Below are 26,556 nucleotides of genomic sequence, written 5' to 3'. Positions count from 1 at the left end.
CAGGACCAAAGAATGGCTGATTTTCAAAGTTGGACTGTATGATGAAATCTCTAAGCACACTTTCTTTATATTAAAAACTAGAAAGGAAGACAAGACAAAAAATATGAGGACATTCAATCTTAGAATGCAAAAAGGTGACATGTGTGGAAATAGCCTGGGGAAAAAACACAATTTGTATTTTAACACGAACCCGGGGAATATTATTTTGAAACATAACTTCAGTAAGAAATTTAAATTATGTACTTATCTTTCTTCAGTATATAGCTGCAATGCCTTGACGATAAAGCACTGCACAATGAAAACTCTTCAAAAAGGAAAAAAATAGCGTTTACTTATAGAAATACAGTACCTAAGAGAACTGGATCTAGGGGCTTGGCCTACCTGTACCTACATCTGCAGAAGGAAGTGGTATGGTATTTTTTTTGGGGGGGGGGATGAATCATTGCCTTTCTGGGTAGCCTCTGAAGGCAAGAGCTTTTTTGCCCTGAATCCCTTTATAATCCATTACCATTCCAACAGTGACATTTTTCTAGCCTAAACTGGCTTCAAGAGAGAATTCTAAATACTAGTCAGTCTGTCTGATGAAGCACTAGTGGGAATGTAATGGCAATTCCTTTGAGTAAGAGCAGCAGCTACAATACCAAAAATTACAGTACTGTATACACACAGTTAAATCCCACCTGATGTCACAACAGTGCAGTTCACTATGACAACAAATTTGAAATGAAAAATTGCATAATTTGTCAAATTTAAGTAAACAGGTAACATTAAAACTCTAATATTCTGAAATTCCAAGAAAGTGCAATTTCAAGCATTGTAAGGATATGCTCTATTGGTAATTTATTCTTCATTCTGAATCATAATTACTCTTACTCTGATTCATAATTAAAATACAAGACAAGATACAAATACAATGAAAATAAGAACTGGCACTTACTCTGCAACAAAGTCTAGCAGTAAGAAACACTTTGAGAGTTCTAAAGCAGTCAGAATTTCATTTAGAGCCTGATGATATTCACGATCCTTGCTGCTGCCTGGGGTGAATTCTGCTGATCGCAAGGGGAAATGATTCACACTCATCACATTCAAAGATTCACTGAAATAACATATACATAGCATTATTCCTAAGGAGACTAAATACCTTGTAATTTTACTAATCTAGCAACCATGCTCTGAGCTAACAACAAAATTTAATTAAATTCAGTCCTACACACAAGACCAGGAAGAGTTGACTCTTAGTAATTATGAAATTCTTTATTTTTTCTAAAAACATCTAACCTGACCACTAATTCATTTCCAGACTCCTAGATAACAGGCCTGAAAATTTTTTTTTAATGGAATGTGAAAACTAGAACATGACAAAGTTAAAGAATTCAGGAAGTTAGATAGAAATCGACTAAAGTTGTTCATCCAGAAAATTACTTGTCATTCCATTTCTCCCTTGGTCTGAAACAGCTACCATTTTATAGCAGGTCACCATCAAGATAAGACTACGCTGATCAATTAGAGAGCCATGTAACTAGAAACAAAGACTACCAAGAACCTGGAGTGTCATTTAGTGCACCACAGGAGGCACACCATGGGCGGTACCAATTTACACAAAATTTTTTATAAGCAGATGAAAAGCAAGGAAACTACTGTTTATCTGAGTTTTTGCAAGTCTTCCAATGGACAACTAACCTGAGAACTGGCTAATGGAAGAAAAACTTTTGGCAATGCATTTACACAATACACTTCTGGGTGTCACAGCTACACCAAGTGAAACAGATTTCAAACCTTTACAGTTCTGTACAAAAGGTACTATAGCTCACTTACCACACACTACTGGTAATGGTTTCTGACATAGTTAGGAAGAAAGGCAAGAGTTTTAGGGCCTTTATTTTCAGCTTTAGCTCAAATCTCTGGTTCAAAATTCCTCTAAAAAATGTAACAATCTCCGATCTTGGATCTGATATATTTGCTTTGATAGTGCCTTCTCTGTCAATCAAAAACAATGAAGCAAGCACACTCAAGAGAGATTCCTGATTCACACTTTGCTCTCCTGCTTTCAACATAAACGTTGGCCAGTTATTTAAAAATGATCTGACAACACAAACACCATACCTGAAAGACACAAAAAATTTAATTAAACATTTATAAACATAATGCCTCACATACTAATAACCCTTTATTCATGATTCAATATAATTTTAACAGTCAGTACATATACTTTAATGTTAAGGTAGCAAAACAAAATAACCAAATCATGGATGCAAGTACTGTACAGATTTTAACGTACTGACTGCTAATTTCAATGTTAAAATGGGAAACAAGTACTGTTATAAAATGGAATGTTCACATAATAAATTGTTTAGTAACATTATAGTTAAGAAGGAAGAAAATTTACCTGAAACATTTAGCTCAATTAGTAAACTGGAGACCATGAAAGGCCACAGTTAGAAAAATTTATTCATATAATTTCAAAAAATAAGATAATACACAATGCTTACATTTTCCTTACAGCAGAATTCCTGATAAGAAAATCAAGTATCATCGAAGCAAAGCTTATGCCACTTTCAAAACTTTCTGTTTGTAAGAGTTCCACACATTTTGTCATTGTAGAGTCAAAATTTGCAGCAAAATGTGGTATCAAAAAAGTTCCAACCACATTCATTACATGGGTTCCTTTTCTGACTTCTTTACCACCAGGTCCAATAATCATTTCGGTGCTGGTCGCTAAACTGAGGAAATCTTTGCGTACCTGAAATTCAACCTGTTGCTATAGACCAATTAATTATAAATAGCCATAATTTGTGAGGAGCACAACAAAGTGACCAACTGGAGAGGTAGAAAAATATGTCCTCTGTGCATGTGCCTAGAACAAGGGTCGGCAACCTTCGGCCCACAGGCCAAATCCAGCCTGCAAGGGATTTCATTCCAGCCCGCTAACTTAACACCTGGACACTAATTATCTAACAGTTGTTTCCTAGTCCAGGGCACTGAGTGATCCTTACAGTAAACTGATATTATGGCCATCCTCCAAGACAGTGCATAGCTGTCTGGCCCGCACTCTCCAAAAGGTTGCCGACCCCTGCCCTAGAATCATGGTTAATGGTGAAGTTGTATGTTTTTAATAGTGTAATTAATTTAAGCCAAATAATAATACATAATAATATTTAGAAATCAGGCAGCAGCTGATTTATTGGTCATTTTAACAAGTAGGGTAATCTTTTTTTTATCTGATTTTGAGGTTCTTTGTGCATGCTTAGAGAATTCTCATTTGGTACATAATGAACTATTTTTTGGGTTCACAACTCTACCCTTGTACAAAGACAGTTTTGGTGATTTTATTAAGGTCTGGAGAGTGGCACTTGATCAAATGTGTAGGGTTCCTTGGCTAACCCATTGCTTTCTTCTACCAATCTTGTGTCACAAGGCCTGAACTCTTGGTTTCACAAATAAGTAATGAGCTTCGTAAATATGGAAAAAATAATGGCAATGAAAATACACAAACAATTTTACATACGGGAGCCCAGGGTTCTTATTCCATATTTATGATAAATGTCAGAAGTCTTGAATATAATGATCTACCTGTTGGTAATATTATCAAATACTGGAAAGTTCTCTGCACTAAGAAGAATAATAAGGACATCATACCAGATAGGGGATTTTTGTATTATGAGAGACCTTAATCTAGGGCAAGTTTCATCATGAAAAGAATGAACAGATATAATCAATTTTTGTCTCTGAATTAGAAGCAACCTTCTTTTAATTACAGCTTTAATTACTTTCATTTTAAATCTTGTACAGGGCTTTGCATGAGGCAAATTAAGAGTACAAACTCATTCTTAAATGTGTCTTCTTTCCAGGACCAACCAGTATTTTTGCTGTTTCTGCACTGTGCTGCTTGTGGATGACCATTTCTCTTTACTTCTCATATTTCTTCTCATTCATTGAACATGATGTTCAGAGTTTCATGAGTAATGTTATCCCTTTGGTCTTTCAGCCAGAAACTTGAGCATTACCTCATGTTTATTGTGAGTAGCCTACTGCCCATTCCATTTGAAGTACACTGTGGTTTAGCTACTTTTCCCTATTATTTCAGTCATTTTAGCGAATTTCAGTAATGTCAGTGCAGTTTTTTGCCATTTCTGTATTTCACTGCAAGTCATTTACTTGTTCATTATGTCTTATCACACTTTTCTTGATAAGGGCAGTAAGTTCTACAGCTAGTTTATGTCATCCTTGGCCAAGGCCCCTCATTTAAGGTACCTTTCATTTATTTAAAGTACCCTTCATACAGGGGTCAGCAGTGTGACAATCACGAATACACAGGCTGGCTGCTAAGTACAGTAAATGGTATAGTTTCAGTGTGCATTAAGCCGTTCATGGGCTGCTGGATTCACCTCATCCCTATGCACTGTATGCAACCACAACTACTGATTCTTGTGTCTTCCATCGAGGACTCCATCTCCTCCCGGTACTGTGAGAGATCTGCATCACCAAAGTAGACCTTCCCTAGTCTCCACACCTACCGTTTTCTTGCCCTAGGAGTTCTTGCCCCAAAGGATGTCGCCTTCTTGTGATGGTCTACCCTCTGTCCCTGGTCGAGATTTGCCTGTCTTGTCTTCTGCTATCTCTGCCTTTCCTTGATGTTCTCCTTTGCTCTGCTGATGACAGACTTCCTACACATTGCTAAGGGCAGAAGTAGAGTCTGTGTTGCAAAATAAGTTCCTTTCCACTTTTGATTCTTTGATGTATTTGATCAAGGTTTCTCTTGATGACGGCCGTCTTTTGCTCACACTCTGCATCAGCTCCCGCCCTAGTACCAATCCTTCCCTCGAAGCTTCAATTCTTCCTTCCTGTATAGTGTATAGAACCTTTTGTATATCCTCCTTATCCTGGATACTTCCCAACCCCAGGTACTCAGCTTATACATCTGCTCCTGAGTTTGTAAGCTTCTGCATAAACTGGTGTTCTCAAATATTCCAGACTTCAATTTAATCAAAACATTCCTAGATCATTAACTGCCTGGTGTTTTCAGTTATATATGCTAGCAACTCTGATCCCTTGCCCTCGACAGCTCCAGCACTCTATAGACTTCCACTCTCCTCTCTCTATCTACGATTCAGCCAGTTTTTCTGCAATCAACTCCAGTCTATCCTGCTCCTGTGTACTCACTCAGCTGTCATGTCTCTTAGCTTGAGCTCAAAAGCTTACTGCACCTCAGTGTGCATAACCAACTCAGTAACTCTGACTAGTCCTGTGCCAGCATCAATTGTCTTGCCTGCCTCTATTTCTACTTTCCACTCAGTGTTCCATCTTGCAAAGACTTCCTCTCAGCTTACTTCACTTGCCTCTCTGGTCTCCTCAACCTGTAGTTCTTCCAGTATCTTTGCAGGTTCTGCCACATCTGCAAGAGAGCCTACTGCCCCTTAGATACTGCATGCTGGACCTTGTGTGGGCCCCCTTCCTGGCCAAGAATGAGGAACTTTCTACAGAGAAAATCTCCTTTTCTGATAAAGAAACTCAGTACTTCATATAAGATATTATGCCCGGCTGAAGCACTCAAGATTTACCTAGATATCATGTCAAACATCCCTGATGGTCCTATTTTTCTTACACCCTTAAAATTTCTACATGATATCATTCAACCAGTGCTTCTGTAGGTTTAAAGAAGGAAACCAAAAATTTTAGCTCTTAACTTTAAGTAATTTTCATATGAATTTATATTCTTAAATTCAAAAAAAAGTTACATCACATATTTTTTCCCTACTTCATTATTAATTCCAGTAGATATGTTACATGTCCAAAAGTTTCAATAAATCTTATTCATTCACCTCTAAGAAATATATTTTTTTCATTGGAATATAAGTTTTAAGAAAATTTCAAAAGAAAAGAATTCCATTTTAAGTATCCATAACTTTGGTAGAAAGGATTTGTTTTTGTGTATAAGTACTTCATAACGTTAGGATGTGATTCTGAAAATTTAATAATGATCAAATATAATATGCTTATACATACAGTATTTTGAAAACTAGGAAAATGCATAGTAAAAAAAAATATTAAAATTGCTATTTATCATTTGTACATAAAAATCCATCTATTTGTGTGTTAGTCTACATACAATTAATACTGTAGTGTATACTGTATTTTGTAATCCAATCATATACAGTATATTAATTTCTAAATAACTTTTTGGTACTGAATTATTCATTTACATACAAAGAAACACTACCAAAGCTATGCTTCAACATTATCAAGAGTGTTCATTTTCTATTATATCATTATAATTACCTCTAGGAAAACTCTTCTGGGGAGTGGGTAAACTAGCATTATATCTTGGGTGAGATTTCATGTAAATATTGTTAACTAATACTCCAAGATATTTTTACTTACGCAATAAACTGCCTATAAATAATGTTAATTAATCCTTTATTTTTCTAGGCCTTATGACTTTTTGACACCTCCCTAACATTAAAAAAAAAAAAAAAAAAAAGTCTGATATTGGCAAAATTATGCAGCTTACTTCAAGTTGATTTTCTGTGTAGCTTGTGTCAAAATTGCCCTTTTCATCTTTGAGACCTTAATTTTAACCAGAGAATAAAGACTGTGTAAGCTCCCAGTTTCAGTCATTAAAAAGAGTATTACAGTATTAGGTAAAAACTAACAAAAATGCCATGCTAATACTTTTATTATTATCATGTAATCTAATCATAAAAAAGTCTCAATTCTGGATTCTCACATGACTTGCACAAAACACTTTTTAAATCAAAATAAAAAATGGAATATGGTACAGTTTAAAAAGTTGTGAAAGTTAAATCACTTATGGAATAGATGAAAAGTAAAAGGATGAGAGCAATGTAGTTGGGGTTGAAGGGACACTGCAAAAGACTTTATTACCATCCACAGCATCCTGGGTAAGGTAAAACAGTTAGGCACAAGACAAAACATGCCAATTCAAGGTCAGGTTCACACTGAATATTTAAATAAAATTACAATTTAAATTGTGTGGAAAGTACCATGTCTGATTAACTGCATGCTGGGCTTCCTTCAGCCAAAATTTCCAGTGGCTGCTTGTAATAATATTATGTTTCAACAATAAGTCTTGTTCTCCCTGGCAAACATAGTTGAGAATATGAAGCAATAACTGCTATAAATGAAAAATATTCCCACCTTCAGGAGCAGCCTTATGTCACTTATGAAAATGTTAATGACTGTAATCAATAGGGGACACATGTTTAAATTAATGTCAAGCAGATGATCTATGTACATCAAGTAAGACTGTTACTTTCTTTTCCCTTCTCAGAGTATTCTGTGGGGTTTATTTAAATTTCTGTCATCCTTCTTTCAATTCTTACTTTTGTCGGATCTCTTTAGCACTGATGTCTGAAGATATAGAATCATCCCATGATGTTTCAAATTTATAAGTACAGAATCTGCAATGCCTCTTAAGAATATGAAAGAAATTTTACAATGACTTCCTGACTTTTCGGAAGGCTTAATTATTACTGTGACATAACACAACTTTAACTTTTCACAGCTACATAATCAGGTGTAAATGTCAAACAAGAAACTATTACTTACCTCAGGATATGTAGTAAAAGACAAATCTACTAGAGATTCTAATAACTGATGATGGCTGGAATCCATGTATGGTACAGGTTTTGCAGTCCTTTCTGAGAACAAAAAATTGGCTACCCACACTAAAGCATTTTTAGCCACATCCTCAGGGACCTGAAATAAAATGGTCTAATTTCAAAAATGCACCTCCATCACACAGAGTATAATGTCTTCCCAAGACACACCCAATCTCTTCAGATGTTATCTTTGGTCCCTCTATCATGTTATAATTCTCCAGTCCAAATTCAATTTGTTCATTCAGATATTTTCAAAATACTACCTCACTCTTTTACCCCTTTCACATCTAGTCCATCTTTTCTCAGCCACTTCACATTCCAAATTATTTTTTTCTTTTTCTACTCTTTTTCTGGTGCTCCATTCCATGCCTCCAAACTCCCTTTATTTGCCAAAACACCAGTCTCTTAGCCTCTGTCCTCTACTCTATTCATACATCTCTCTTTTCTTCCCTACCTGTCCTTTCTCAGGAATTAAGGCCCACCTTCCACTCTTCATTTGCCGTTTGTACATCTTAACTCCATCACCATGTCTTTCTTTCTCTACATTCTTTGTCTGATGTCACATGGCATACTTCTTTCAGTGACTTCCACAAATCACTTTTTATGCTGCATTTTCTGGCATTTTCTTTATAATCCTTATTTTACTTCATTTCTGTGTTTCGTCTTTTGATTTTTTTAATGTAAGTTGTCCTGTATTTCTCATATAATATAAGGACTCTGTCACAACTTCTCCACTCTTGTATGTTATCTCACCTAGTCTTCTTTAAAATAGTATGAAGAAACTTTCATCCTTATCTTTAGCAAATTTCAATACAGGCAGTCCCTGGGTAACGACGGGATTGGCTTACGACGTTCTGCTCTTACAACGCTCTTCAACTGTATTCATCAAAAATTATTTCCCGGGTTACAACACATATTCTGGGTTTACAACACTGACGACATCGATCCGACAGAAGAAATATGGCTCCAAAAGGAAAAGAATGGTTAAATTTTGGAGCTGTTTTGATAAAACACTCACATGATTAAAAGTAAGGTTTTCTAATGATTTTTGACAATATTTTGGGCTACGACAATTTTCAGCTTACGACTTGGCATCGGAACGGAAACCCCCATCGTAAACCGGGGACTGCCTGTACTGCTTTTTCCTCTTGGTTTTTCTCTCCAAAAATAATGATTTTTATGATAAAATCAATTTTTAGGTACTTACCCTCATAATTAGCTTTATCTGCGGCTACCTGGCACAGATTCGACAAGTGTTAACAGCGAAACAATTGTTAATGAGCAAAATGCTCCCATTACTCTTCCAGCAAGTGTTTTGGTTCATCATTCGTCTCTTAACCTCTTAAGAGTGGGGGAGATACGGATCTCAATGATGGAGGGTAAATACCTAAGAAATTGATTTTTTCATAAATATCATTATTTTTGAGGTGAAACTTACCCTCCATCATTAGCTGACTCCAACACTGCATTGTGAGCTGGAGGAGGGCCAGAGATTTCCCTATAACCAAACTATCAGATATTACAAAATATCCTTATCGCCGCTTACCTGATGCATATGATACCATGGCAAGTTCCTGTCAGAGAGGATCTTCATCAGGTGAGGTCCACTACTGCAAGGATGTGGGATGTGGACCCTGAATATAGCCACTGGTTGAGACTGTGCAATGCAGAATCACAAGTTTGGCCTCTGTGCATCAGGCCTGCAGAGTTGATGGGAGCTAAAACTAAAACTAAACATGATCCCTAAAGAGGTACCACCTACCAAACTGAGTTGCTGTGGCACCTCACACCCAAAACAATACCAATTCTTGTTCTAGATCAGCTCATGTTAGCTTTCTCCAATGAGAAGTAATGGCTCTGCAACATAAGTCCAACATTATTTACTCTAACGAACTTTGTTTGTTCCTACCTAAGACAAACAAAGCAATTCCAACTAAGCACAATCCTGCAGTCAAAACAAAGTAGAATATGATATTACCTTGTACGAACTCCAATACATTAGGCTCTTCACTTACCCAGGATGGGTGTCAGTGAAGACCTATACTTGTTCGTAATGTAACACAAAAGGGAAAGACTAGTAGAAATACTCCCCGCAACAACTATAGGTGCTAGTGTATGGCAGTCCCTGCAGGATAAAGATGGCTCTCAAGCAGTTAAAAGAGAACACAAGCAGTTAAAAGAGAACACAGTTACACCTCCACTGTGCAGCCACGACTTGACAGTCTAGAGAGAGGTGCTTATGAAAAATAATCGATATAGTTGTTCTGACACTGTGCACTTTCACCAACAAAAGGGGTTGATCCTCTGGAGACAATGCATGGTGTGCCTCCAGGATTAAGGATTAATAAAGAAAACCATGGCATCTAAAACCTAGGAACCTAAAGATTCTTGACAGTACAAATAGGTTCTTGCACTGCTTCCTTAATGGTTAAAATGGGATGTATAAATCCCTATTGCCCTGACAGGGCCTCAAAGACACTCCTCTTCCAGGAGTCATGGTCTCTACAGCTGGGATAGAGAAAACTCTTGGAAACCTTGGTCTTGACATTATCTTAGCATGCAAGGATGCATAAAAAGATAGTACTGCTCCAGTAAGAACACCCTACTAACGAATAAATGGCTTGTAACCTACTTACTCTTCTGGCTGAAGCCACCGCCCCAGAAGGAGTGTTCTGTGAGAGCCTTGAAAGAAGCCTCGCTTTGCGGCACAAAAGAGGGCACTAAGATGACTTAAGCCAAAGACTAGGTTCTATAAAACAGGTTTTGACATAGGAAAACCTATTTTTGGTAGCCGCTGTTGAGTCCTCAAGGAGTTACCCCCCCATGGTGTGCCAGTGCTCCATGGTGACTAGACTAGTATCAAAGAAATATTTTCTAGCCTGGTCTTATAGCCGGGTATTGTGTAGTAATGAAAATACCATGACACGTGATAGAGTATGATGAACTCAAGATAAGAGGGCATTTTTCCTTATCTTCAGCAAAGCTGAACCCAGTTTTTCCTACATTAAAAAATGCAAGAAGTGACTATTGCGCATGCACGTCTGCCATCTTGTCTGAAAAGCATGAACAGTTTTACTTAATTCAGCATGGATTACAGCCTAGATGTAGGAAACAGACAATCCTTTGTCATTTCTCAAGAAGTGCAGACCTTTAAACATTGTTAATCTTGTTAATATAGGACAGCAGACAGGGAATGCCTCTGAACTTGCACCATAATCTATACAGCTCCAGCTATACTGAACAAGAAATTAATATACATTTTTTATCATAGGGAAAAAGTACCTAGATGACTAATAAAAGTCTCTAGAGCTCTGGAGCTAGACGACAGTTCCATGGGGTTAGTCGAAGCATTTCGATATTTCCATAAGGCATTCCCCTTCTCTGCCTGATGAAGCAGATTACTATGGAGGTAATGCCTAGCAATTCTACTGAAATGTGGAGTGACTAGGAACTAATGCATCTTCTGCCACCAAAGTGCAATTAGAAACATGGTGGAATTCCAGGAGTCCTCAACCCTAGAGTACCCCTTCAACAGCAGAAACATAGGGTATTCATACATCAATAGGTATGTCAAATCCTGAATCCCAACGTCTACTGCCCAGGTTTGGGGCCCGGAATTTGGGAGGTGATTCAGCTTAGCAGCGAGGAGATCAAAGAAGTTGCTGAATACTCTCTTAATTACCATGCAACCTACAGGGAAAGATTAAAAGCATGAAGAGTACCTGTCCCGGACAACTTAACATGTCCACCAAACTGTATAGTCAATCAATGTCCACCAAACTGTATAGTCAATCAAGAAACAAATGAGGCATATGTAAAATTTTCCTCTCCACTGACCAAAGGCTAAAGTCTGATGATGACTCCCTTGTCTTCTAACATAAGCTAAAGAAGACATGCCCAAGGAGACAGAAATTACTTAAATTGCTTCTGGCTAGCCAACGACTCCTTGCAGTTAATGAGACGACTCATTTCTACTGGTGATCACACCTTGAAGCGACTGATTCCTAAAAACTACACATGCCTCCTCATTTGAGGCAACTGCATCCAGTGAGAGGTCTGGGTTCAGGGACTCTAGGGACTTCCCTGCAAGAAGTGATGCTACAGACAGTGACCAATGAAGGAAAAGGATCCGTTCTTCACTGTACGCTACAACTCAAGGACTGGCCAAGTCTCTCCCTGTGCCAATGCAACCGAAGAAGTAACAATCAAAGTCAAGTACTCAGAACTGACTTCTCCACAGAAGACAAGTGGCTTAGGCAAAACAACCTGCCTTGGGGGCATGCACCCTGAGGAGGAGCTTGTGTTGGAAAACCTTGAACAGGACAGAATCACTCCCCATTTGTCTACACATCTGTCCATATTCACCAACAAGAGACAAATGATGAACCAAAACACTCGCTGCCTTAACCCCTCCCCCTAAAGGGTGGGGGAGTAACTAATATGAGCATTTTGTTTGTTAACAATTGTTTCAATTTTAACACTTGCTGACCTTGCGCCAAGCAGCCGCAGATAAAGCTAATGACAGAGGGTAAGTTTTACTAATTCCTGTCCTTGCCTACTTGAACATTATCCATGAAGGTCATAAAATAAATTATAAAAAATTAATAAGACATAATTTATAACTAACAAAAATGGGGCATCAGAGACTAAAAGTTACTTTAAATATAAAGTCAGTTACGCTAGTTCTGGTTCGTTGGAATAAATGAATCATACATAACCAAATTCAGTACAGCTCATAGACATTACCAATTCATACATTTAATATTTTCAATTTCTCAACTGCACTACAGCAAATGAATTCATCAACTTACCACTGAACATTTGGCTAACCAGCCAGTATTGTGAAGAATCCTCAGTCCGTCCAAAAACTGTTTGTTTACAGCGGAAAATGAAGCCTTGGAAGAGGGGAAAGCCTCACTCAAGTCATTCTTAAGATTGATCAACTGGTTTTCTAGGAGGTCCACAAAAACAGAATCCATAGGTTTAGAGACCTTCCTATTAAGAACATTCAAAACATCTTCCACATGTTCTGGTAGCTTCTTCTCCACCTCCAAGTCTTTCAGGTCAAATCCAATTTTCTTTGGGTCCAATACACAAAGCAGTATCAATGTGAAATACTGTGTTGAAAGCATTTTATCTAGAACTCCAGACTCAATGGCTGTAGTATCCTGTATCACAAGTTTTACAAAATCCAAAACCCTTATCACAGCTGTGCATTTCAATTTCACTGCCAACTCCAATTCTACTGGGGTTAAAAGGCACTTTTCTTTACCATAAGTATTTTCCAAATGTTCGTCCAAAGTTACACATGACATATTCTCAATAAAATACTGGACAGAGTCAAATATCTTGATTCCTTCACAGCTGCAAAGTTCTTTCACTGAAGAAGTATTTCGACCAAGGAGCCAACAATGGCCATCTAAGGCTGCTAACAGTGCCTGAAAAGATAAAAGGGTCACTATTTTTATAAGGGAGGTAACTGTAAATACTGTACTAAGCAAAGCTTGTGGGCAAATACTACGCTTGGTGTTTTGAAATGTGACTCTGATCTGGTTATGTTATTTGAAAATAATCAATAAGCAAAACAGACTTACAGTTTAACTTGCACAGTATTTCAGCAAGTAATATTTGCTAAAAGCCCTTGTTAAACCTGCTCATTACACATTCTCTTAAAACTAAAAATGTTATCACGGATTAGACATGACCGAAGGGTGAGAAAAGAAAAAAAGACAAATTATACAGGGAAAAAGTGCAAAGAACATGATTAACTTTCAACAAAAAAATTCTGTTTATGCATAAATGGTTACAAAGATGGCAAAGGTTACACAACTGCACAGGTAGCAAAAGGATGACACTAAAAATATCATGAATGCATGCAGACCTGGTTTTGAAAATGGTTGGTATTAAAGCCTTTACAATCACCACTATAATGTTAATAACAATTTTGTTGGCTTCTATGCAGCCTGGTAGCACAGCACAAGGACAGTAAATGCAAGGCCTATGATGCACTGCCATAAGCATTGGGGGAATTCAGTGTATACAACAATCCTTCCACCACAAAAACAACTTAACTTATAGCTCAGAGCTGAATAATCAGGTACATGAAGAGTGCAATGTAGTCAATGCAGTACACAGGTATTTAAAAAAAGCTACTGCAGGAGCACAAAGTCAAGATTGCTTTACACTAACATCAACATCACAGAAAACAGGTTTTGATGAAGGAAAAACACATATTTTTGGTAGCCGCTGGGAGTACTCAAAGAGGTTACACTCTCATGGTCCTCCAAGGGCTCCGTAAGACAGATCAACCAATCTCAAAGAATTCTCTTACAGTTGGTCTCGGCCAGATTAGTGCTTGTTGGCACAGTGATAGAATATAAAAGACTCACGACAGGAGAGCTTTATCTCCTGTCCACAACAACTGCCTTGGTTTTCACTTCGTCCCACTCGCAAATGTGTGATAACAGTGTGTATGTTGGCTATCTTCCTTATTTCAAGCCAGCTTTGTGCAAGATGAATGTTCACGCCAGCCCCATGCCTTTTCATCAGAGAAACCGGGTGGATTTGAGGGCTCACAGTGGCTCCCAAATATATGTTTTTCCTATGTTAAAACCTCTTTTTTGATAGTGTAGCCACTATTTGTTCTCAAAGGAGCTTACAAAAGAAACTGACAGGTCATGATATGTCTTAGCTCCTAATAAATATACCCCACAATCTAATTTTTGGTCTGAAATTTAGTCACAGGTTATTAACCATTTTTGTTAATTCCAGATACCCATCAGGGTTTGGCAATAAAGAACAGGAAATAACACACAAACCTATATATACATTATCATTTGTAGTTCTAAGGCGACTTAACTAATTATGTTAGAACTGGCTGCGGGATTATTGCGCCTTCCCCAGCAATATCTCAGCATGACCACCACTCTCATAGCAATAGTGTTTCAGGAATTTTTAATTCCAGGTAAAGTCACAGGTTATCAACTTTTTTTTTTTTTTTTTATTCCCGATACCCATCAGGGTTTGGCAATAAGAAAAAGGGACAAATGAACCTATTCATGTACTATCCCTTGTGGTTCAACAGAGACTTGCCTAATTATGTCGGGTCTGGTTGTGGGATCACTGCACCTTCACCAGTTCAGGAATACTGCCTCTAAGTTAAATAACTATACCTTAGTTTTACTAGACCACTGAGCTGATTAACAGCTCTCCTAGGGCTGGCCCGAAGGATTAGACTTATTTTACGTGACTAAGAACCAACTGGTTACTTAGCAACAGGACCTACAGCTTATTGTGGAATCCAAACCACATTATAGCGAGAAATGAACTTCTATCACCAAAAATAAATTCCTCTAACTCTTCATCAGCCGGCTGGAAACTCGAACTCGGGCCTACCGAGTGCTAGGCCACAGCTCTACCGACTCACCCAACGAAGAGCAATACTGTACTGCCTCTAATAACCATCCCGTACTATCAGAGACTTCTCCGAAAGAAGCACTTCCGAAGAAAGTTGATGATATACTCACCTTTTGGATGTCATATGACTTAGGACAGGAGTGAGGGTCTGCCTTTTTGATGACAGCCACTAAAATAATTCTCAGCCCATGTAGAGAGAGTGATTTGTTTGTGCTAAGGTATAGAAATAATAGGAACATCTGGGATCTTAGCTGTAACATCTAGGTAAACCTTGAGTGCTTGAACCAGTCATAATATTTTACTCTGTATGAAATATTAAGCTCCCTTACCAGAAAAAGATATTTTCCCTTTAACCCTTAAATGCCGAGCCTCTATTTACACAAGTGTCTGCCGTATGCCGGCAGCGTTTGGGAGTTAGCGCTGAAGCGGAAAAAAAGTTTTCAAAAAATCACAGCACGCTTAGTTTTTATGATTAAGAGTTCATTTTTGGCTCCTTTTTTTTCTCATTGCCTGAAGTTTAGTATACAACCATCAGAAATGAAAAAAATATCATTATCATATATAAATATTGAAATATATGACACCGCAAAAAAAAAAAATTTCATATATAATTGTACACAAATCGCGCTGTGAGCAAAACGGTTAAAGCTAATGAGTTATTTTTTTCTCTTTGTATTGTGCACTAAATTGCGATGATTTTGGTATATAACAAATTGTAAAACGATCAAAGCAACACAGAGAAAATATTATCACAAAATGATGCATGAATTCGTAACGAGCGGACGTAGAAAAAGTTTTTTTTCGAAAATTCACCATAAATCGAAATATTGTGCTAGAGACTTCCCGTTTGTTGCAAAATGAAGGTAATTGATTGAATATTACTATACTGTAAGGGTTTTAGCTTACAACTGCAGTTTTCTACCATTTCGGTCAAGTTAAAGTTGACTGAAGGTCAAATTTTTTCTATTTATCGTGATTTATATGAAAATATTTCAAAACTGATAAAAGCTACAACCATGAGTTATTTTTTGTTGTATTCTACATGAAATTGCACACATTTCCATATATAAAACTTTATGTAATGACTAATATAAAATGGTGCAAACATTACAACAAAGTGACGAAAGAATTTCTGAGATTTTCGGCAGAGTTACCGTGTGCGGACGTAAGGAAAAAGTTTTTCAAAAATTCACCATAAATCGAAATATTGTGTTAGAGACTTCCAATTTGTTGCAAAATGAAGGTAAATGATTGAATATTACTAGAATGTAAGAGTTTTAGCTTACAATTGCATTTTTCAACCATTTCGGTCGAGTCAAAGTTGACCGAAGGTTGAAATTTTGGCACTTAGTGATTTATATGAAAATATTTCAAAAATTATAAAAGCTACAACCATGGGTTGTTTTTTGTTGTACTGTACATGAAACTGCACACATTTTCACATATAAAACTTTATGTAACGGCTAATATAAAACGGTGCAAAAATTACGACAAAATGACGAAAGAATTTCTGAGATTTTCGGCCGAGTTACTGCACTTTTTTGACGGCAACATTCAAATGCACTGAGTGATCACCGAAATTCATTCTCTACTTTTGTCATCTCATTACCCTCTACAATCAAAATAAATGCTGGAGAAACTGATAATAATAATTAAGATGATAGTAAATTTAGGAGATGAAAGTCACCGATGATACTCTGCAGATTCTGAGAAAAGTTAAGTAGTTGACTTACAGTTAGGCTAACTCGGGAATGTAGGCTAAATGTCTTATGTAAAGTTCAATATTTTAAAGAAAATTTTACAGTATGAAGAAAGAGTCCAAAGATAAAAAATATATGAGATAAAATGATAAAGTGAAAATATGAGTAATAAAATGATAAAAAGTGGTATCAGAATTTAGCCAAGTAGTAGGCTAAGTCGGCAGCTAAGCTAGACTAGGTTCACATAGGGGCTTCATTTTTTAGGGATGTATTCTATATTCCAAGGTTTTCTGTGGTCGGACTGTGGCCTGGTCCCAAGGTTCCTGGACTTAAGAGGTTGGACTGTACTTGGTCAAAAGCTAACATTGATGTAATATGCATTTTCAATTGAATCTACCAAAACTGATATAGAATAGGAAGCCTAGCCTAGTATAATCGACTGAAATGAAACTCACACACTGAGCACAGCATAATGTAATCTACCAATAACACAACTCACACAATATATGTGAGGAAATCAGCATAGTGTAATCTGAAAATGAAACTTGCACAATATAGTCATGAAATCATGTTTTGGCAACAAAATTCTACAAGTTGCATACATGAGATTGGATTATATCTGAGTTTGAATGTTAGTTGGATGCTGTATATTTCTGAGTTTTACAAAATGTTTTTGTTAGAAATTCAATAAGCTTGTGTATTTATGGAACAAGCTTCATTCCAAAATCCCAAAAAATCCAAAAACCAAAAAGGTTTCAAATAAGGGATTGTGAACTTGCATATAATATCAAATGGTAGGGTTGTGGTCAGGTTTTGCATTTATAAAATTATGTGTAGAGTCAATGTCGTCACAAGGAGAAAAATTTTGCCCTGCATCCAGAAAGGTATACAGTACAATCTAATTATAGGATTCAACAGTTCCTAAAAAAATGTAAGTACCGTAACACTGAACATGAGATTTACATGAGTGGAAGGTACTCAACTCTAGAGAGCAAATAGTTTCACAGGCTGTGGGTTCATACATAACACAAAATGGCAGCTGTACTCTACAGCTCAGTTAACTGATTAATGTGATTACTTTAAAACAATATGTAAAATTCACAGCTATCATGAACACAGAATTTGCAAGGCTATTTTTTGGATATGAAAAAAATTTATAAAAATCTACAAATGTTTTTTAATAAGCTCTGAAGAAACTCACCTCCAAATAAATAACGACATTTTTAACTGCCAGCTGTTCATCATGAAGTGGCTTTGGATAGTGTCTGATACCAACTAATGCCTCACCTCCTCCTTCAACTATGTCCAACAACTTATCAAAGCCATCTCTCTTTATTAATTGTTCAATGAATTTCTGAATAGTTGGTTCTCCTGTTGAAATAAAATGCAGAATAAATATTACTTAAAAAATTCAGTTGACTAAAAGCATATGGCATACATTATACAAGAATGGATATGAGTTTCCACATAATCGATACTGACATTTAAGAACACTCAAATAGTTCACAAAAAAGTCTACCCTCAACATCATTTACTATAAATATTTCATAGAGTATATTTATTGCAAACATATGGAAATCAAGTAATGAGATATTCTCTAGCAATGCCATTTTCAAATAGAAAATTATTTAGAATACAAGCATTTACAATACAAGGGAATGAGTGTGATAGGAGTTTGATTAACAGAGACAGATGACTGAAGGAATGATAGGGGAAGAACAGTGTGGGGTTAGTTATGGAGGAGGGTATGAGAATCAAGTAATTGTCAAGAAATGCTCATTTGATGAAAGTTTAGAGTGACAGCCAAATGCTACATATTGGATTTAGAAGAGGCTTAAAACATAACTTATATACAAAATATGGAAGGTGGTATAAAACAAAAACATATGGTATAGAACGCAAGTTGTTGTGAGTGATTAAAAATGTTGACGATGAAGGTGAAGGGTGTGATAGGTTAAGCAGGTGGGCCAGTTACTGGTTTACAGTGAAAGTGGGTCTAAGACAAGGGTGTACTGCCTCTGTGGATGTTCAATATCTTTACAGATGGAGTGATACAAGCAGTCAGAGAATGAACAACAGACATAGGAGCAAACTATGGGATAAGTAAATTACAGTAATTGCAAATAGGGAGTGTAATGATTGATAACTACAAATGACAGAGTACTTATTGGAAATAGTGAAGAGACAGCAGAAGCTAGTGGGTTTGTGTAAATGGAAACCAGAAAGATGGAGTAACAAATGTTAACATGAATGAGGGAAAAATGTAAGTAACTGATCTGTATAGAGACATGGGAGTAAATACAACAAATGGTGTAGGGTGAGGGGTGGGGTGAGTCACATACAGTAATAATATCTAAAGAGTAAATATACTTACCTTGTGTTATAGGTGCTAAAGAGACCAGAAGTTCCAAACACTTGTGTCGGTAAAGCATCTTTGGTTTGCCAATTTGCTTTATAAGCCACTGCAACAAATCATCCAATGTTCCTTCTGCAAAATCTCTTGGTATCCTACGGTGACCTGATTTCTGAGAAATATAAAATTCTACTTCATGAACTGTTTTTTTCAAATATGTACTGAGCATAAAATATTATTCATTGGCACTTACCATTTAAACCCACACATAATATGCAAATTCAATTACTGAATTGAAAGTGGTAAACAACAAAATATTTATACAGTAAGTTCAAAACTTAGACGCACCTATTATGTAATCCAGCATTAATTTCCATTTACATACTCACTCTCAATACTGTATTAATAAACAATGGGAATTATTATGAAACTTTTGTATTTACTTCCTCTAAACATGCTTTGTTACATAAAATACAGTATGCATGAAAAAGTACACAGCAAGCTTTACTAAGAAATACAGCATAAACCAAGAAGGACCAAAAGTAAAGTACATATCTTGTTAACATTATAGTACTTCCAATTAAGTTGCCAACCTGCCCCACTGTCTATAGATGGCACTAGCACTTTAAGACTAAAATTAAAAAGCATATAAAAAATCCTGTTTCCACATCATAGCCCCATAAACACTCTTACGTCAGATTTTCCTTTCACCTGGTTAAACAGAATGATTTATCTCCATTTGCTACTGTCTTATGCAATTTATACCTGAATTCCCATCTTGTGAATATACAAAAATGTATGGAGAACTAAACCAAATTTCTACACAGTTACCTTGAAAATAGAATGATACTGTGTATCAATTGAACAAACTATTTCATCAAATCTACTACCAATTTAAGATATCTATACAGTAATTTTATGATCACAAATTACTGCAACCTAAAACAAATTTTTTCATGGTGTTGACACACTATCACTAAAGATACAGGATCCTACAAGGATTGGTTAACAATCTGATGATGAATACCTCTAGGTATGGCATGTTTCCCTTGCCTCCCAAATGCGGAATAGCCCAGCTTAATCTTTACACAGTCTCTGTTCCTCATGCATCAGACATGACTGAATATAGTGAGGAGTTGCTTAAACTGTTTAAGTAACTACTAAGTGACCAAAGCAATATGGTATACAGCTCTTCTACTGAAAAATCAAATTACCCTATAGTTTTCTAATCTGGTGGTCTAGTTAAACTAATAAGGGTAATAGTGTTTTTGGATAATGACATAGCCTAGTACAGAGGCCTTCAATGTTCCTGTTAATTTGCTCTTTAGCTTTCACAAATGGTGTTTGCCAGGCTTAACAAAAGGACAAAAGTGGTCTGCTGGTTTATTAGGAGGGTGGCGTATTCTTAAGCCTTGCCTCTTATATTCATTTCAGATCCTCATCTCCAGAACCACCACTACAGTCTTTCCTTTAGTCAAAGTTTTTTGCCTGATGCTATCTTGTGCACTGACCCTTTACCCTTTTCATGTTACAGTAGAGAGTCATTAATCAGCAATACTGTTAAGTATGAAGTAACTTTTCTACTGCTTTTGCTTTTTATACTGACTGGTGATGTGGAGTCAAATCCTGGGTCATTTGATACACAACAATATTCTTGGACCACATGGTGATATTTGTGACCTTGTGGTTGCTTCAAGAAAGATATTTACTATGTACAGACTGTGGATGCCTTACCATTAAGGTTAAAAAGTTCTGACTTTTATTTGAGTACCAAAAATAGCAAGACAAACCTGGATATTTTTGATATAGGAATGAAGTTGAACCCTAGCAAAATTAAAGGTATGATTGTTAGAAGTCTAGGATATTAGACCCCAACACCCCAAAATCCAGATCTTTTCACTGTCAGTGTTTCTTCAACTCTTTTCCTGGCAAGTGGAATGCATGTGCCACACAAGTCACCATGCAAAACCATGTGTTGGACATTTGCTCAACCACATGGGCATTTCTAGCCTATTACAGATGACTCTATCTTCAAAAAATGGAGCTGTAAAAACTAAAACCCATCAGTTCTGCTAGAGCATCAAAAGCGTCATCATTCAGTCAGTCAGAAAACTCCTACCCTCATTATCTCAATAACACAGGTAGTTTCTTGAAAGTGGAGCACAGTGATCAGGAATGATGGTGTTTAGTGCTGATAATAATGAAAGGAAACTGAAGCGAAAATAAGTGCCAAATACGAGTACATCTGTGAAATGACAGTGAAGCCCATGCAAGATGAGCTTGCCTAGTAGTAATTAAAATAATAATGACCACTGCAATTTTCTCATTGGTAATAATGGAAAAACGGACTGCCTACAGTATAGCTTTTTCAACTGTATGTACCTTTTTTAAAATCCATGGAATGTTACTGGTCTCTAATTTTTGTCACCTCTCCTTCCCTCATGCATGGTGTACTTCATGGTGCACACTATAGGCAAGGGTATAGGTTCCAGACAGCATCCATTTGAAAACACTGCATTATTCTCTACCTCTCATATGTGCTTTCTCTTATGATGCTCCAAACCATGCTGTACAACCTCTTTATCTTTACCTTACTAATCAATTACGAACACATCCTTCAGGTAAGCTAAGACATCTAAGAATGTAAGTCGGCAACATCAAACTACTTGAAAATCATAAGTTCTAGTTCCACATGCATACTGGCAAACTTTAATTCTTTGACTAATAAGTGTGTTTACCACAATCAAATCTAAGTGTGCTTTAAATGATATGCTCTCCTTCCATGTGTGTTTCCCTCAACATCATACAGATAACTCAATTGGTTCCTATGAAATATTAAGAGCTATTTAATAAAAATTATATTTTTTGGAGAATCAGTTTTTTAATTAGGCTTGTATTTACATTATGATCATCGTTAGCCAAAGGACAGCCTGATCTTCTGGCACTACTATCAAACTTAATGAATATTAAAATCAGAAATAATCAAGTCTCATTCCCTAAGGTTCACTGTCAATAAAAAGTCCCTATGGGATAATCTTGGCTGTAACATCAAATCTTGTCTCTTTTGAGTTTGGTATTTTTTTTAATTGCATGCTAATAAAACAGATGACAAAGAATTCTTTAAAAAAAAAAAAAAAAATAAATTACCTTCCAAAACACTTCCTTCCTCTCCCTTAGAATTCTCTCTACATGTTGTAGAGCTGTCTGAGCTTGCTCTTGTGTACCAAGAGCAGGGTCATCTCTGTGGGCCCACTCCAAAGAAATAAGCAACCCTACAAGAATCTCTAATGTCCACGTGTCAACAGCAACTGCGTCTTCTCGGAATTCACGATAAATGCTATTCCATGCCAAAGACCCACCTAATTGAAGAAGAAGATTCTTAAGAGCAGGCAGTGAAAGTCCACCTTTAATACAAAATTACAAAAAATTAAAATCCTACATTATATGTTGTTATGTTACAGCACTTCTGTGGTAAAATGTTACATAATGCCTTACAATAAATAGATATAGTATTTGAGACTCGTACTGTGGCCAATGAAAAAACTGTGAATGTACTGGAATGAGACCTCATGCAAGTTTTATGAATGTTTAAATGAAATTTTAAATTTGCAAAACAGACACTAAACTCAGAAAGTGAGAAAAATTATTTTTGGAAGTTTCATTGGATGGCTCTGAGAGAGAGAGAGAGAGAGAGAGAGAGAGAGAGAGAGAGAGAGAGAGAGAGAGAGAGAGAGAGAGAGAGAGAGAGAGAGAGAGAGAGAGAGAGAGAATCTTGAATCAAGTCAAGTCAATTTACAGCATACTGAGAATTTAAGTCTGATGAGACACAAATGGGTAGGGCTGCAAAAATCAAGGGCCAACAATAATATTTAAAAAATTACTTTGACTTCTCAGTTTATCATGTATACTTTGTATGTCTCTATGAATAAATTTTACAGTATAAACCCTTCTTATAACTACATTCAACTTCTTAAATATAAACAGAACTTACCCAACCGTTTGAAAGCACTTGGATGCTTACAAAAGGAAAGTAACCTTTTAATTATGGATTTAACATTAGCCGAAACCTCATCCTTCTTGTGACACTGCTTTCTTGACCACTTGGCAAACTCTGACAGGCACTGGGCGCTTACATCTCGTAAAGCAGGATCATTTGGAGTTACTATTCCATCCTATTGAGAAAATTCATAACCACAAAAATATATGAATACTAAGTACTGTTACACCAATACTTTCATTATTTCATTAATTTAAGGAATACATTGCTTAAGTCTTACCATAATAGTTTCCAGGAGAACAACTGTATCTGGATTTTCAAAGTTCCTATTGTTAGTGAACCAATGTATAGTCTGATAGATTAAAGTTATAAACAGCTGACGGGTGACCTGATCAGGATCACAGGATAACTGCAACATGGCACGGAACACATGTCTATATAGGGGAGCCATAGGATACTTTTCTTGAGTTTCTCGGCTTTTCTGAGCACCTGCAAGCATTACAAGCAATGCAACGTTACATTCTATAACCAGTGCTTTTCAGAACAATCAATAAACCTTTCAATGATACCTAAATCACAGTGAAATCTTACCTTTTACTATAGCATTGTCCTATCATAAATAAACCATGGGAGGATTTCAATTTGACCTAAATCAAAAAGCCATAAACTGGAGGTACATCCCATTTCCTGTTTAGAGAATTATCACTGAGGGACTGCTTACCAACATGAGGCAAAGAGCACAAAAAGGGATTCTATATATTTTGTAATTACAGTAACAATTCTAAAGATCATGAACTACTACAAGTTACCATCTGACTTAAAGACCATCAGTGCACAAATAAAATTTCAACAAATTATTTTCACTGAGGTACAAGTTGCAAAATTATTTATTTCATAAAAAGTAAAGGTTTATATAACTTTTCTTTCTTAATGAATTTATCTTACCTTAAAATGTAAAAATTTACTGAAACGTCACATTCTTCTGTAAAGTCAACTTGATTTTGAAAATATATTTAAAAATTATATATTAATGCTCTCCACTGTATTGTTTATGTAATATACTCCTCTTTGATAAAAGAAAACTTACCCATTCCTATCATGAAAATAACAACAGCATGTAACAATTCCGAAGCTGCAACCTTTGTTTGTCGGTCACTTGAGTTTACTGCAATATCAACCACATATGGAAGAAGACCATCTGAAAAAAGAAATGTTTTGAAAGTGAAAATTACTTTATTCGTGTCTTTGGTTTGTATTCCTGTAGGGACAACTACAAAATCTGGGCCCAAAATTTTACCTACTGACACAGTCCTTACATATAAGAAAATAAAGTACACACTGATGACAGATAGACCAAACAGATGGTTGATCTCTCTTCATGTATATCTATATATGATGGTATCCCTTTGTAAAATGCCTGAAATTCCTTCAACTGTGTGGGAGGAGTTGTCATGACAGGGTAAGCATAACAAGCATAACACAAGTTGATGAACAACCACAGGGGGGAAAACTGTAATTCCCTGAATACCTACATGACACAACAGGAGGAGGCATATACTAAAAGATCAGCTGAAGACCCAGCTAGTACACAACTAAGAGGCTTTTCATACTACAGCCAAAGAAAATAAGAAAAAAGGAAGGAAGAAGGATAGGGCTTAACCTCAAGGGAATGAAAAAACTAATGTTAAGGTAGTTTAAAATAATGGTACAGCACAACACATTACTCCATTAGAAAGAATCAAGTAAAAAACACACTCATCTTGAGTAAAATTTAAAATTACCTAAAAAAAAAAACTCACTGGTCAACTTATATTACCAGCTTATATGAATATTTAACTAATTGTTTAACCAATCTTTGCTCATATATTACAACATAAGCCCCTATAAACTTACCAAGATGTATGTCTATCTTTGTTTGTTCAAAAGGTGTAGCAAATTTAACATGCTTGATGGTATCCCAAGTGACGGCAGCTTCAGCTAATGAGTCAGGATCTTGTGGAATGATGCTAAGACTCAGGGATGGATCTAGATTTCCAACAAGATGAAGAATCAACATTTGAACTTTCCTCATTAAAGTCTCATCTACCTGTATTCCAAGAAAAGCAGAGTAAAGCATCATCATATTATTATTATTATTACTGTATTATTATTATTATAAATAAATGGTTGTATCAGTACAGCATTGGAAATTATTCAAAAAACAATAAAAGCAGCCTCAAACACTGTTTTGGTACATGTACAGATATTAATAGCTTAACATGTGACCACTTGACATCCCACCATATGTATATCTGAGTCCCAAAAGTTATGTGAGTTGAAAAGTCTTGAACAGCTGATAGCATACATGGACATTCTGCATATTAAAATGTAAACAAAGTACAGCCAACCATTCGTTTAATGGTAAAGTTCATACACCCCCTGTGTACACCCCTATAAACTCAACAGCTCACTATTGAACATGCAAGCAGATATTGTACTTTTTATCGTCATTTTAACATGAGCTCTCCTTACTTACAAAACATTCACCATAAGTTTATCTCAAGTGTAACAGAATAATAGCTGCAATTTTCAAACATATCTATGTGGATAATACTTACTGGTAACAGAGTTGAGCCTGTCTTAACCATTACTGTATTGTAGAAACTGACAACATACGGTATAGGGTAGCAAGTTGACAATTCTTAAATTGAAAAACCATTCACTTTAAGGTATTTCAGCATTTCCTTCATTGACTAGATACGACAACCGAGAATTATGTAGTCACTAACAACCTTAAAATCAGCTAAAAATAGGTTACACTGCTTGTTAAAATTGCTAATAACTCAGCTGCCATATTTATAAATATCATACGTAAGTTTACTTCAAATAAAATTGCTCCTCAATGAAAATATTAACCTGTTCCTCAACGATACAATAAATGAAAATACTGAACTTGAAAAGAAGGTTTATAAGACTGATCACTTGACCTACCTGCTTACTCTCAAGCATCTTTTTCTGATCTACTTTCCGTCGCTGTCTTGCAAAAGCCATCTTAACTGTCATTACTCTTGCATAAACCTCTGCCTGGCCTCCACTCTCTTAAAATAAGAAATATATAATAATTAAGAATAATTACTTAGATTCAAGTACCAGATTTTGTATTTAGTCTACTAAAACCTTTGGGGTAATAGCTAGTCATAACTATGTAAAAACTATAGTTGAAAGATACACAAATATATTATGGCAAGAAAGTGCAAAACATCAGTGGTGGAATTCTTTGTTCCACTGATGGGATTAAAGTTGTCCCTGAGAATTTTAATCTACAACTAAATGGATCAGTTTTTGAGCTTTGAGGTCGTTTGCATAAACCTACAGATAACTCAGATAGTATGGAAATGTAAAGAAAATTTAAAGGTGTCCAGTGGGCAATAAAATACACATACTGTACACATAAATCTACTTTACCATAAAAACAATACTGTATACACAAAT

At 36.1% G+C, this 26,556-nt stretch overlaps 1 protein-coding gene across 1 annotated transcript in view; it reads right to left on the bottom strand.

Moving 5' to 3' along the window:
- The window catches only part of LOC136847683 (DNA-dependent protein kinase catalytic subunit-like), a 132,315-nt gene that overhangs the window by 58,257 nt on the left and 47,502 nt on the right, over positions 1–26,556 (bottom strand). The window contains 13 exon segments of the mRNA XM_067119482.1: positions 938–1,096; positions 1,816–2,103; positions 2,490–2,740; positions 7,567–7,716; positions 12,431–13,057; positions 17,937–18,106; positions 19,110–19,260; positions 22,236–22,447; positions 23,080–23,260; positions 23,366–23,574; positions 24,173–24,283; positions 24,979–25,171; positions 26,056–26,162. Of these exon segments, the coding sequence (XP_066975583.1) occupies positions 938–1,096; positions 1,816–2,103; positions 2,490–2,740; positions 7,567–7,716; positions 12,431–13,057; positions 17,937–18,106; positions 19,110–19,260; positions 22,236–22,447; positions 23,080–23,260; positions 23,366–23,574; positions 24,173–24,283; positions 24,979–25,171; positions 26,056–26,162 (2,809 nt within the window).

The sequence above is a fragment of the Macrobrachium rosenbergii genome, chromosome 17 (genome assembly GCF_040412425.1).
Source record: "Macrobrachium rosenbergii isolate ZJJX-2024 chromosome 17, ASM4041242v1, whole genome shotgun sequence".
NCBI lineage: Eukaryota > Metazoa > Arthropoda > Malacostraca > Decapoda > Palaemonidae > Macrobrachium > Macrobrachium rosenbergii.
The sequence above is the reverse complement of the archived record's forward strand: the minus strand, read 5'-3'. Positions and strand labels throughout refer to the sequence as shown.